Source organism: Sebastes fasciatus, chromosome 19 (assembly GCF_043250625.1).
Source record: "Sebastes fasciatus isolate fSebFas1 chromosome 19, fSebFas1.pri, whole genome shotgun sequence".
Lineage (NCBI taxonomy): Eukaryota > Metazoa > Chordata > Actinopteri > Perciformes > Sebastidae > Sebastes > Sebastes fasciatus.
The window spans coordinates 19,978,187-19,991,780 of record NC_133813.1 but is presented as its reverse complement, the minus strand read 5'-3'; the positions used below and the strand labels follow the sequence as shown (position 1 = coordinate 19,991,780).

Sequence of the window (13,594 nt, the reverse complement as noted above, 5' to 3'; positions counted from 1 at the left end):
AAACCCCGCCCCCCCCCGCTCATTCGGTTCACCCCGTACACTGTTTCAAACGTCTCCAACACAACCGGGCGTCTCAGAGTGTCGGAGCTGGATGATGACGACATATATGTTGCTCCTCACTAGCTAACATGCTGCTGCTGTAAAGGCTGTAAACGTGAACGTAAGTACTCTGTTTTACAGTTAATGTTGGGTTTTATCTGGTCGGAGCTGAAATGAACGGCTTTATCATGTTTAGCAACTACGTGGTTGCTGTTTATGTGTAGTTTTTTTCCCATTGTGTGTACAAGAAGTGCTGTATGCATCACATCGACCTTCACACTGCTTCACTTACATAAAGTGTTACGACCAGTCAGTTATTTTATAAATATGTACCTACTATTGTTGATAATGTATCTGCCTCGACAGCCTCGTGTTTCCTGCTTTACTCGAGTATCAATTACAAAACTAACCTGGTGCCACTTGCATGACAGTATGGTGTCAACACATCAGTAATTATAACCAAAAGATTAAAAATTCAAGAGTTTTATTTGCCATTTGCTCCTATAATAAGTACATTGGGATTCTGAGCAGCTTACACAGAGTCAGCTTTAAGAAAAGAAAAAATGTAGAAAAAGCAAAAGGTAATTGCAGTACAAAATAAGTAGCACATTCAACTCAACACAATAAATAAATAAATTATTAAAGGTTAAAACGCCCTCAGTGTAGTCTATAAATAAACTAAACTACCCTCTGCATAGGAACGATACCCCCAGAATACAAATATACAGTATATATGCTCCATGATCATGTTAAAAAAACTTGTAACTCTCAAAAATATTTAAAAAATAAATAATTAATATATTTCAGACAATTACAAATTAATTAAAAAGACTGATATCCTTCTGATATCGACATACTAACTTCTGATATCGACATACTAACTTCTGATGTCGACATACTAACGTTATATCTAAATATCTGTTCAGCTTGGTGATGTTACATCTGAATTTGCCCTGCTAATATTCCTCTCAGTGGTCTGCATGACAATAAAAAAAAGTCAAATTGAACTGACATTTTCAGTTTTCAGACACATTAGGGATGCCAAATAATATGATAATCAACTAAAAAGTGATTTATCAAGCAAAGTGTCAAACATATGCTGGTTTATATATTTATTTAATCTTTATTTTAATCAGGCAGTCTCATTGAGATTAATATCTCTTTGCCAAGAGAGACCTGAGAACAAGAAATATTCACAAGAACACAATCAGCAAAACAGAAACAACACAAATAACAGGAATTTAAAACAAGAATTGTAAATATGCTGGTTTAATCTTTTTGAAATATGAGGAATTTTGGCTTTTTGTATCATGTAATTGTAATATTTGTATATCGTAATATGAATATATTTGGGTTAGGGATGCACAGATACTGATACCGGATCAGATATCGGGCCGATATTGACTCAAATAGCTGGATTGGGTATTGGTGAGAATGGGGCCAATCTATTAAATTCAGTTCTATGCTTATATACTCCATACATTATATACTGGAATTTTAATTCCTGATGTAATTTTTGCCTAGTTAGTTGCTGCATTATAAAGGTTTACACTTAAACTGTAATTCCTGTTAATTTTGATTTTTTTTTTTTATCAAATTGTATGTGCAAAATGTATTATTTTAATAATAAATAACAATTAACTAAATGCAAATCTATGTATTTATTAGTTACATTTTATTTTACAAAGTTAGGAAAGCGATGTTTAAGTCAAGCCTGATGTTGCCTTACACATAAAAGAATGATCCTAGTCACTTCCACACAGTGAGGCATACAGCTTATTAATTGAACACTGGTATCGGATCGATACTCGGTATTGGAGATAACCCAGGTATCGCAATCGGTATCGGGACTGAAAAAGTCGGATCGGTGCATCCCTAATTTGGGTTTTGAACTGGACAAAAACAGCAATTTGAACATGTGACCTTGGGTTGAGAAAGTTTAGACAATAATCTTTCAGCATTTTCTGGCACTTCATAGACTAAACAGTTAATCAATTGAACATAAAAGTAATTGAGAGGTTAATTGATCATTCAAATAATTGTTAGTTGCAGCCCTAGTCTGAACAGCTTGTTTGAGGAGGCAGAGCATTATCAGATACTCTGCTGTATTATTTTCTGCTCGAACTGTAAAGTGTGCAGAGGAGAGCTCATGCGGGCTCACCAGCTGGCTTCTGCTACTGGAAGAAAGAGAGGTGTGTCTGCAGCTGCTGCTGTGTGTGTGTGTGAAATCTACAGGATACGAGGCTACAGTATCCCACTGAACACCTGTGCTTCACCTTTTCTGCTTGACTTCCACTCTAAAGCGATCCGTCAACGTCCCACATCCGAGTCTATCTGCTCTGCCAGAGTGCGCTGTATCATATCAGCTTGTCAGGAAACCTGCCAGCCACGGATGCCTGGTATGGGTTTTGTATTGTAGGCTAGCTGGTGGTCCACAGTCTAGTCTAAATATTGCCATTGGAATATGTTATGTTGGTTAATATCTAAAGTAAATGCTGGATTAACAGCAGGGGCTTGTTGTGTGGCCGTAACCATTGAGATCAGTATCATATCTGGGATTTTTGGGGTTTAAGTGACCGAAGGAGGAGTTTACAATCTACAATTACACAAAACGACACTTCATGGATAATTTAAGGCTGATTCTGACATGTTTTTAAAACAAAAATCCAAAATGTGTCTGTTTCTGGCCAGATAAGTACATACATTTACATTTTACTAAAAGTGATTTAGTATTATATTGCTGGCAGTGTGGATAAATCTTTGAAATAGCATTTAGAACAACATTTAGAGAGATACAACTTTAATCTAACAGTTAGTAGAATAAATAAATATTTAAAATAATCAGATAATTTCAAACATTTTTTTCAGAGCAGTGGGTTTCTCTAGGGGATGTTTGGGCTAGGGCTAACGATTATTTTTTATTATTGATTCATTTACCGATTATTTTCTCTTTAGTTTTTTGGTCTATAAAATGCAGAAAATAGTAAAAAATGTCCGTCCCAATTTCTCAAAGTCAAAGATTTCTTTAAATATCTTGTTTTGTCAGTCCAAAGCCCCAAAATATTTGCTTTAATATGATATAAAACAGAGAAAAGTAGGGAAAATTCATATTTGAGAGGCTGCAAACAGCATTACTAATGATTGATTGATTATCAAAATAGTTGGCGATTGTTTTTCTGTAGATTGACTAATTGTTGCAGCTTTAGTTTGGACTCATGACAGGTGATGAGAGGTCTTTACTTGTTTTTTTATTCAAATAATATTTATGTTCAGTGAAAAAAAATCATTTTTAATACATTTGAGTGCATTTGATCTTCAGTTTTTCAGTCATTAGTCGGGTGGTTTTTGTTTTACTTTTTTACATTTTGCTCGCGACTGAAAATAATTCCTGCTTTTTATTTTTATATTTTACAGAAAAAAATGTCAGTAATATGATGCATTTGGGAAAGTTCTTCTCACTTGCAACCAGACTTGTCTTTTAATGCATCAGTGTGTTTCTTCTCACAGCTCCCAGTTATAAACACACACCAGACAATAGAGGATGTCAGTCAGGCTGCAGTGCACTGTGAGCTCTTCACAGCCACTGACTGTGAAAGATGGGCTTTAGTGTGTGTTTGTGTCTGTGTGCTTAGATATCTCACAGTTTGTCTGCGCCTGTGTGTGTACTCCGAGGTTCAGTGACACAGTTCGCAGTCGAGAGCCAGTTTGCGAGGTGGGAGGTGGTTTTGTGGTTGGTCTCATATTGTTGTGTGATTTTCTTTTGAATGGGAGGATCCCCTTCAGGAATGCCCAAACAACTGTGCGTGGGCAGAGTGTAGACTTCGTGTTGGCCATAGAGTTGTGTGTGTAAGAGGAAGAGCATGTTTGTGACTTATTGCATGAAATGTAGCCTGTAGAGATGAGTGCAGAAAGTACATTTTCTTTGACTTGTCATAGCAGGAAAAGCACAGGTGAAACAAATTTCCTCAACGGTGGCTCAATTCCATTAAGAGTTCCTGTAAGTCAGCTCAGTGAAGTGGAATGCATTCGCTATATTACTGTTATCATTTACACCTGTGCTTTTCCTGCTATGACATGCCAACATGTCTGCTGTGAATAAGACCTATTGGTAGATTAATCGATAATGAAGAAAATGATTAGTTCGATCCCTAGATCCAAGATGAATGAATTTATCAAATAGATGGATAGGAGGGCCGTGGGTAAAGAGTGGGGTTACGTTATAATTAGGATCATAGGAGGTTTAAATGGAGGTTGAAAAATGATTTGTAATAAACTGTGTTCAAATATTATTCGAAAGTTTTGGCAAGGGCATTGCACACCAAAGTGCTTATCTTCAGGGTATACATTATATATCTGTATTATTCACACCATTTATTTTTGTATTTCATTTTATGTAGTTATGTGAATGTAAATTTATTTACATTTATAATGGATGTGATTACCTTAGTGAATAGATTTAGATGTGTTATGCCATGTCAACACAATATTTGTCTCCATTAAGAAAAAGGAAAAACAAATTTGGTCAGAAAAAAAAAGATGATTAGTTGTAATTCAATCTCTTGAGTTAATGTATGTATTTTGAATATACTTGTAATTTATGTGTTAAAAAATCACAGATGGAACCTTTTTTTATTGAAAAAAATTTAACTCTTTATACTGTAGATTGCAAAGAGATATGGCTGATATTGCAAAGAAAATCTAGCATTCACAGGTTTGGCTCTGTTTTTATTATTATTTTTTGTCTCAAATTCTCAGCAGATAGTTGTGAAGAGAAAAAGAGGCTCTGGTACTGTAATGTCAGTACAAGATGTAGGCCTACCTCCTACTGGCTGATATGAGCTATTACTTCATTTTGATAAATATTACCAGCAGTGCCTTCAACTGATCTGTGAACAATTTGTGATCCTGTCAAATTTAATCAAATGATGATATTCCAAACTTATTGTGTTTGTATACTTCCTCTACTATGTTTTTTATTTACTCTCTTACTTCCCCCCCATTCTTTCTGTTCCAGTTGTGGCTATGAATCACCTGCTGCGACCTCTGCTGTGTCAGTCCCTGGTGCGACAGCTCAGGTCTCCCCTTGTGGCCACCTCCAGGGTCAATGCACCACTGCTGTACCCCAACACCCCCTGCTACCCTGCTGCATGCACCAGGCTCTATGCCACCAAGAAGGCAAAAGGTCAGTGAAGAGATTTCACATGTGCACAACCTCCGTAGTTCTGCTGGCATGAACGCGGGTTACGTGATTACATGTTATCCATCTTAGATAGATAATACAGTGCTTTGCTTCTTTCCCTCTCTTCATCTTCCAAGCCAAGGCAAAGGGCCAGTCGGCTAAGGTGAATATTAATTCCTCTCTGGTGGAAGACATCATCAGTCTGGATGAAGTGAAGGGGGACATGGCAGCTGTTCTCAATGCACTCAAAGAGGACTTCACACGCAACCTCAGCATCCGAACCTCGCCAGGTATTCAGCTTATCTCTGTTTCTTTCTCGGACTCCCTCTCATGTTGTCTGTCTGCCTGTGTCTCCTTCGTACACTACTCTGTTTCAAAACTTTACAGAAGACAAAACGAACCAATACGAACTAACAGCCGTCCAATAGGGCCAAGTATCCATTTGTTGTGAGTGAAAACAAGTGGCAGTATAATAAGAGAAATGACAGTGATGTAACAAATGCAAGGGTTTAATTTAGTTGCTCGGCTTGCTATTTTCTTTTATTGTTAACAGAGTTAAAGAAGAAAACATGCTTGAACAATAGTACAAAAGCAGTGAATTGAATATCATACCACATACGGATAGGCCAAACTAGTGTTTTTATATATTTTCCAACAGCAGGTTCAATGTGCAAAGGTATGTCTGTGATCTCATGGATGTCTGCAGTCCAACCAGAATGATACAGTGTTTACCCGGAACGAAACCAATGTTTGAATACACTTTTTCCGAAGAATTGTTTTTCAGTAACATCTCTACAAACATGGCTTATAATCTCTTCTTCTCTATACAAGCTGTTTGTTGTGTCCTTTGTCCTAGCCCTGAGTTAACATTTTATCATTTTGCATTTGGATGAACTGCCATGACATCGATGAAATCACTTGACATCCATGAGATACCTCTGAACACCTTTTAACTTTTGTTTCCCATAATGTTACAAAGTAACAAACAGAGTGCTGAGGTCACATATAGGGGTTCCTTGTTGTTTGGATTTCTACAGTGAATTGATATACATACTTGACTGTTGCAGTGCGGTTTTATTTTTCAATTGCATCATGTACTTTACACGCTGTTCCTTCTTAAAGGGTAACTTCTATATTTTTCAACCTGGACCCTATTGTCCCATGTTTTGGTGTCTAATTCACTTAGAGCGACAATTACAACAATTTCTGAAATTGGTCCAGTCTTGAGGGGGAGCGCTGTAGACGGCAGCTGCTCACAGGCTGCGCTATGGTGCTATTGGGGCAAGCAGGCACCGTCATTTACGTCCATTAAAAGTGCTTGTTTTTGCCATTACAGGCTCTGACTGTTATTGTAAGTGTCTGACAACATCATGGAAAGAGTCTCGCTCAAGGAGAAGTCTCGTTCTGAAATCTGGCGAGGTGACGTGTTGCCGGAAGACAACGGTGGAATAGTGGCATACATCTATGGTGGAAACGTGAGGGCCAGCCGGGCAGAGTTTGTTGTGTTGGAGTACAGAAAGCGTAGCTTAGTGTTATCTAAATGATTTTCTAAGTCATTGCTGAATATTTAGATGATATCGACAATGTGGATGAGGTCTATGAATTCAGTGGTTTTCTGTATTTATTTGTGTCAGAGTTTACGGATATTCAGATTTCACAACGAATCTTGTCCTTGAGCGGGACTTGGGACACAATAACAAACAGACCGGATCAGGCGAAAGGCCAGAAAAAAACGTTTTATTATACTACCGCGACAACGTAGTCAGGGGTATATGGCGCTCTGCGTGTCCGTCCATCTGTCCTTCCGTCCGTTCGCGTGTCACACTTTCGTTTCCGGAGCACAACTCCAAAACTATTTAACTTAGGAACTCCAAATTTGGTATGATGGTTGACAGTGTGGTCTAGTTCTGCCTTTTGGGGGTTAGAAGTCCGGGGTGCCCAACATTTCTGAAATCTTGGCCAAAAACAGTGATTTTTTTTTTTTTACTTCCGTTTCGTTTCCGTAGTAGAACTTGTTCCATTAGTTCCAAAAGGGCCCTACTTTAGTAGAGGTCAAGCAGTGAGCAGGGGTATGTGAGCCATACTCACTTTTGCCTTGTTTCTCTGTAGGGTGCTTTCTATAATGTTGTCAGACACTTAAAATAACAATCTGAGCCTCTCAGTGGCAAAAACAAGCACTTTTCGTGAACATAATGTAACATTGACGCTGCCCACTTGCCCTCGCAGCTCGTTCCGTGGCTACCGGTTACAGCGTTAGCCCTCAATACTGGACCAGTTTCAAAAATTGTTGTCCCCTTTAGTCAGTCATACACAAAAACATGGGAAAATAGGGTCCAGATTGAAAAATACCAAAGGTACCCTTTAACAGCACACCAAAGGCACGTCTTGACTTTGGGATAAAAGTCAGTAAGTCTTCCTCTTTGTTTGCATCTACCTGACAAAGCCCCTGAGGGCTGAGAGTGAGCTCCAGTGTGACCTTACCTTGACCCCAGTTTGACCTCTACTTCCCCAACTACATCCAGGTCATGACCCTTTTGCCTCTGGGTTCTAACAAATGGGAGCTGGGCTCGGGGGAGTCAGAGGTGGGGTGTATAATGGAAGCTCCCGAGGGAGGAGGCAGACTTCAAACTTAAAGTGTCTGAGCTTTTACTCCTTTTCGTCCTCAGATGAAAGTGCGCCTTCTCTGACATTTGATGCATGTGCAGTCTTTTACACTTTTACACTACATGGATATTTTGTGGTTAACACCTCAATGTCTTGTCTTGTTGATTTCTTCCAACTGTTTCATTGTTCTTTATTCATTTGTCTGTCCATTCTCCATCGTGTTCCCATCAGCTTTTTTTCTTTCTCCACTCATTCAGCATTTTTTGTCCTTGGCCCCTCCCTTTATATCCCTCCATTACTTACTCTTCTCTTTTGTTTTTCCAAAAGCTTTCCCAGCTTTACTTTTAGCCTCCGCTCATATGATATTTTCAATTTGTGTCTCATATTTAAATTTCCCTTTGACCTACAGGGAGACATTTGTTCACAGGGCAAGGGTTCCCTCCTTCACTCCCTGCGTTTCCTTCTGTTTCTCTTTGTCATTTCTGTCTCCTTCCCTTCATCCCGTCATCCTCGCTCCACCTCTCCATCCACTCGCTGCTGTCCTCCACTCCCTCTGTCCTCCTCTCTTCTGTCCAGCTGCACAGTAATCCAGGGAGGCAGCAGGACTTAGAGCTGACAGCAGAGATGAGATGGTGGAATGGAATGACGTCAGCTGTCCGAATGTGTGCATGTGTCTCGTTCATGTGTGTATTATGTGTCTCGTTCGTGTGTGTGTTTGTTCCATGAACCTCTCATCTGGCTCTCATTAAGCTTATGAGTACATGTGTGTGTGTATGTGGATATGACTGCTGTTGTGTGGTGCCATGAATGCATACTGTATGTGTGCATGCATTTATTTGTATGTGGCAAATAGCAGAAAGTCACAGATAGCTGCATGGAGAGGGGATCAATGCAGTGATCATCATGTTGTGGTCAGTCACAGATGGGTAAAGATGGCCCAAAAACAGGCTCTGTTTCCATGGAAACTTTGTTAAGACGGGGTTGACTGAGACATTGAACAACAACAACAACAGTACTGTAAAGAAAGAAATGCCTAGAAATACGTAGAAACCTTTAGCTACTAATAGGTCTTCCAACCAAGGAAATGAAATTGGAGCTTAAAGGAATAGTTTGACATTTTGAGAAATACACCTTGCAGAGAATCAGTTGACTTCTGTTGACTATAAAGCTACAGCTGGTTAGTTTAGCCTAGCATAAAGCCTGGACGCAGGTGGAAAAAGATGCGCCTACCAGCACCTCTAAAGATTACTAATCAACACGTTATGTCTCATACATTTGTTTAATCTGTACAATAGTCGAAATGTAAAAACGACAAGTTGCCGGAACAATTTCTTGGCCAAGCCAGTGACTCCTTGAGTCTGTACTGGTGGTCTGGCAACCTCAAGGCAACGACAAGACACCATGGAGTCACCGCTCCTGGCCAGGAAATCGTCCAGGCAAGTAATCCACCGTAGAACTGCAAATTTCTGTTTTTTACATTTAGAGTTCAACACAGCATATTAAAGCTGCTATAATCAATATTTTTTATGAATGGATTAAATGACTACTTGATTGTGAAAGGGGTCGCTCGTTGTGATGAACCCACAGATAACTAGAAGGGCACTCAGAGGGCGCAGAACTGTAACTGGTTCTTCCTCTTCCGTCATGCTACACCTTTCCAACAAGTTTCATGAAAATTGAGCCAGTAGTTTTTCCGTAATCCTGTTGACAAACAAACAAACAAATGGTAAATGGACTTGCATTTATATAGCGCTTTTCAAGTCTTCCAACCACTCAAAGCGCTTTATTCTACATGTCGGCATTCACACATTCACACACACATTCATACACTGATGGCAGAGGCTGCCATGCAAGGTGCCAACTTTGCCCATCAGGAAATAATCTAAATACTCATTCACACACCAATTTGGGGTTAAGTGTCTTGCTCAAGGACACATCGACATGTGACCGGAGCAGCAGGAGATCGAACCACCGACCTTCCAATAGGTGGACAACATTCATCTCAGTCTGGTGAATGTGAATGAAAATCACCAATATCGATTAACTGTGTACATCCCTAGTATATGAAGTTTACAAATAATATGGCTTGTTTAATTATAGAAACATCATTTTTAAATGAAAAGCAAAAAAAAATTGTGTATATATATATAAAACTATAGTGTACATTTATATTGTATGTATTATATTTGCAATATTTGATAAATAACAATTTGGCAAATGCTCTCTCAGCCCTCCTCCTCTGACCTTCCTCTTCTCTCTCAACCCTCGTACCCCTCCTCACCCTCCACCTTTGTAGTTTAAGAAATGTCTGTCTGCCCTCCTAAAGTATTAGCAGATGTGTAGGTGCTCATTGTCAAGGCACAGGTAACAAAGACGGACAGGCAGAAGGTCACAGATATTGACATGAACGGTCTGCATATACACAGAGAGGCGCTGTGAGACGGACAGAAAGGTTTAGAGCTGCACACAAACGGATGTTTGGAGTCAAAGAGGGAGACAGAATAATTTGCAGGCAGGTAGACGGTATGTCAGTGATCCAGTCTTTAAACTAAAGGTATCCATTACATCACATCATACCAACCTTTTATTTTTAAATTCTTCTTCTGGTACATCTATGGGGGTTTTTTTGTGCTTGAAATCACATGATAAATTATTTTTTTAAATTACACCATTGGCTCACCTCCCCTTCACCCTCCCTTTTCCACACTCACCACCAGCACAGCCCCCAATGGGTAAGCAGGGAGCGAGTGATGTAAGGCAGAGGTGGAGAAGGAGGAAACAACTGCGTCTGAGGTTAGCCAGATGGAGGAGAGGGAGAGGGGCGGATGGATGGAGCGAGGGAGAGAAGGAGAGGACAGAAGTCAACTCTTGTTGGCGAACTTACCTTTGTTTCTCTCCGTGTTGACAGTGGGGAGAGACAGTAGATCGTGGAAACTCTTAACACTATAGTGGTTTCAACATTTTTCATGCAGTTTGTGGCTTCTGCTGCCCATTCATCTCGATCATTCAGTCAACATAGAAACCGTGTCATCAAACCAGACAAGCTACCATATTACCACAGCCTGATACCTCAGATTGATCCATGAGAATAAAACAAATTTGTTAATAATATATTGGTTAATATTCATGTGTTTTACATAAACACATGACGTAAACAAGCATTTTGTGAGAAAGATATGTCTGAGAGTAGAGATATTTTACGGATGAACAATAAACTTTATTATCAAAAACGACACTAACAGTAAATATGAGGTAACAGTAAATTGAGCAGTCAACATTGTGGAAATTTAAATTATTTTAAAGGAACAGTGTGTAACATTTCGGGGGATCTGTTAGCAGAAATGGAATATAATATTCATGTTTTCATTAGTGTATAATCGTTGTGTTTTCGTTAGCTTAGAATGAGCCCTTCATATCTACATAGGGAGCGGGTCCTCTTCACGGAGTCCACCATGTTTCTACAGTAGCCCAGAACGGACAAACCAAACACTGGCTCTAGAGAGAGCCTTTCACGTTTTTACGTTACCTGAAAGCCACCGTAGTTCTCTGACACACTTGTGAAACTGCAGTAACGTGAGCCGCGGAGTGCAAAACCGTGGTACCGTCAGCCGCCGTCTGACTTCGTATATTACCAAGAAGTGAAAGTCAATTGTTCGCTACATTGCAACATTAGCGCCTAGCAGCGAAGCTACGCTTCCGCCATTTTGGACTGAAAGCAACTACCGGACAGCAGTAAAACGTCAAGCTATAAAGTGCCGTACAAAAGTAAAACAAAATTATTTCTATTCTGTTGTCATATTTAATGTCTCCACCGAAATGGCTTGTGTTGAACAATAAAAATATTATAAATAAAATAAGCGTTTTAAGTCCAAAGTGGCAGCAGCGGCTGTTGTAAAAAAAAAAAGAAGTGTTTTGTCTCTTTGTTTCTATACTCTCTGCTTCTGTTGCTCCTAAGTGTTATTATGGTAAGGATGGTCTCTGAGCGCGGCGAACGACGTGACCATGGTTTCGCACTCGGTGGCTCACGTTACTGCAGTCTTGGAAAGGGAGGAGTGAGCGGAGGGGTATTCAGTTGGTTGCAATCTGCAACCACACCACTAGTTGCCGCCAAATCCTACACACTGTACCATTAAATAATACAGTATTCAACTTAAATTTTGAAAAAATAAAGTCAAATATACATAAAATGCGGCCTATAAAATATGTATTTCTGCTAATGCTGATATTTTTGGTATTGTCAAATAAAATTGGCCTTCATATGCGTAGATGTACAAGATCGGGTGACCGCATTGTACATTGCAACAGTAAAATGATGCCGTGAATTGTCTAAATAATGATGAATACAATAAATAAACAATAGCATTTATCTGTATTCATTCAGGAGCTCTGGATCACATTGTGGTGACGACTCAAGATGGGAAGTTCCCTCTCAACCAGCTGGGCCAGGTCTCCATGAAATCCCCTCAGCTCATTATGGTCAACATGAGCAGCTTCCCAGAGGTAAGACGATCACACACACAAACACACACACACACACACACACACACACACACACACACACACACACACACACACACACACACATATACACATACAGATTCTTCCCGACAGGTATGTGTGTCTCACGCAGACAAGCACACAGTAACTAAAAGCTTTATAAAAATAATCTGAAGCACAGACAGATAGATAGACGGTCCTCCTCTCAGGAGGAAAAGTGAGCCGGACCAGAACTCTAAGCCCACATCTCTGTATAAATGAAACCTGACTCTCTCTCTCCAACGGTGTCTCAGATGCTAATTGATGGATCACTCTAGGAGCCTTTTGTTCTGGGGTGAAAGATAGCAACATGAACCCAAACTCTGTGTGTGTGTGTGTGCACTGAGATGTGGTTACGTCTGCGTATGAGTTGTCACAGAATAGGAAATTACCTCATTTTACCCCCAGGTTAGGAAGGAATGGATTATTTTTCTTTTTTTTTTACTCCTTTTGCTTTCCCTCTTTTCCTTCTTAGATGATACAATGCTGCGCTAATCAGAGCTCCAGAAAGAAATTTTGTCCACAGGGGCAACTCGCAATTTTAGCGGCCAGACCTTCTGGTGGTCTGGAAAATCTAAATGTGCTTTTTTTTAGTATTTAATACGACATTATGCAACCACATATTCACAGACAGTCATGACTGAAGATTTAGCTCTTAGTTTGATTGAGCCGATATACAGCTACGTGGTGCTTTGTTTTCATAAGGTTTTTCACATCTGCTCCTCTTCTCATGAGATGCAACTGTTAGTAAATTCAAATATTATTTTTTTTATGTGCACAGTTACACATATGTATAATGTAGTGAAACACCTGTTAGAATGCTTATATGACTGAAAAACACTTTAAAAAAACAAGACTAGTATGCAAAATGAATGATATCAAATGCAGAGTTAAGGTGATAAATTCCACCAAATAAGCAGACATTTAATATGTTTACATGCATAGTATACAAACATCTAAAATGAGGGAATGATACACAGGAAGGCAAGAAAACATATATACCACCTGAGAAATTAAGTTCAGATGAATAGGAATAAGGAATGATGCCACCTTACAAGTGATACTTCCATGTACAACATGTCACTCAGAGACCTGGCAATAGTAATGATTACAGTAATAAAACAAATGCATACAGTAAAGTGCAATAAAACAAGATTTAAAGGATTAAAAAGACTGTGAGGCTGTACTAATGTATCTATATGCTAATGTCAGCGTGCTACATGCTCACAGTGACAA

General features: G+C 39.3%; 1 protein-coding gene across 5 annotated transcripts in view; it reads left to right on the top strand.

Moving 5' to 3' along the window:
- The window catches only part of mrrf (mitochondrial ribosome recycling factor), a 53,218-nt gene that overhangs the window by 10,650 nt on the left and 28,974 nt on the right, over positions 1-13,594 (top strand). For 2 of the 5 annotated variants that reach the window (XM_074618229.1, XM_074618227.1), the window contains exons 1-4: positions 2,324-2,438; positions 5,054-5,221; positions 5,356-5,508; positions 12,204-12,322. In XM_074618229.1, the coding sequence (XP_074474330.1) occupies positions 2,432-2,438; positions 5,054-5,221; positions 5,356-5,508; positions 12,204-12,322 (447 nt within the window). In that variant the 5' untranslated portion in view covers positions 2,324-2,431. Of the gene's footprint in view, positions 1-15; positions 161-2,323; positions 2,439-5,053; positions 5,222-5,355; positions 5,509-12,203; positions 12,323-13,594 lie in introns of those variants that run through there. The other 3 variants (XM_074618230.1, XM_074618226.1, XM_074618231.1) reach the window with 3 other exon arrangements.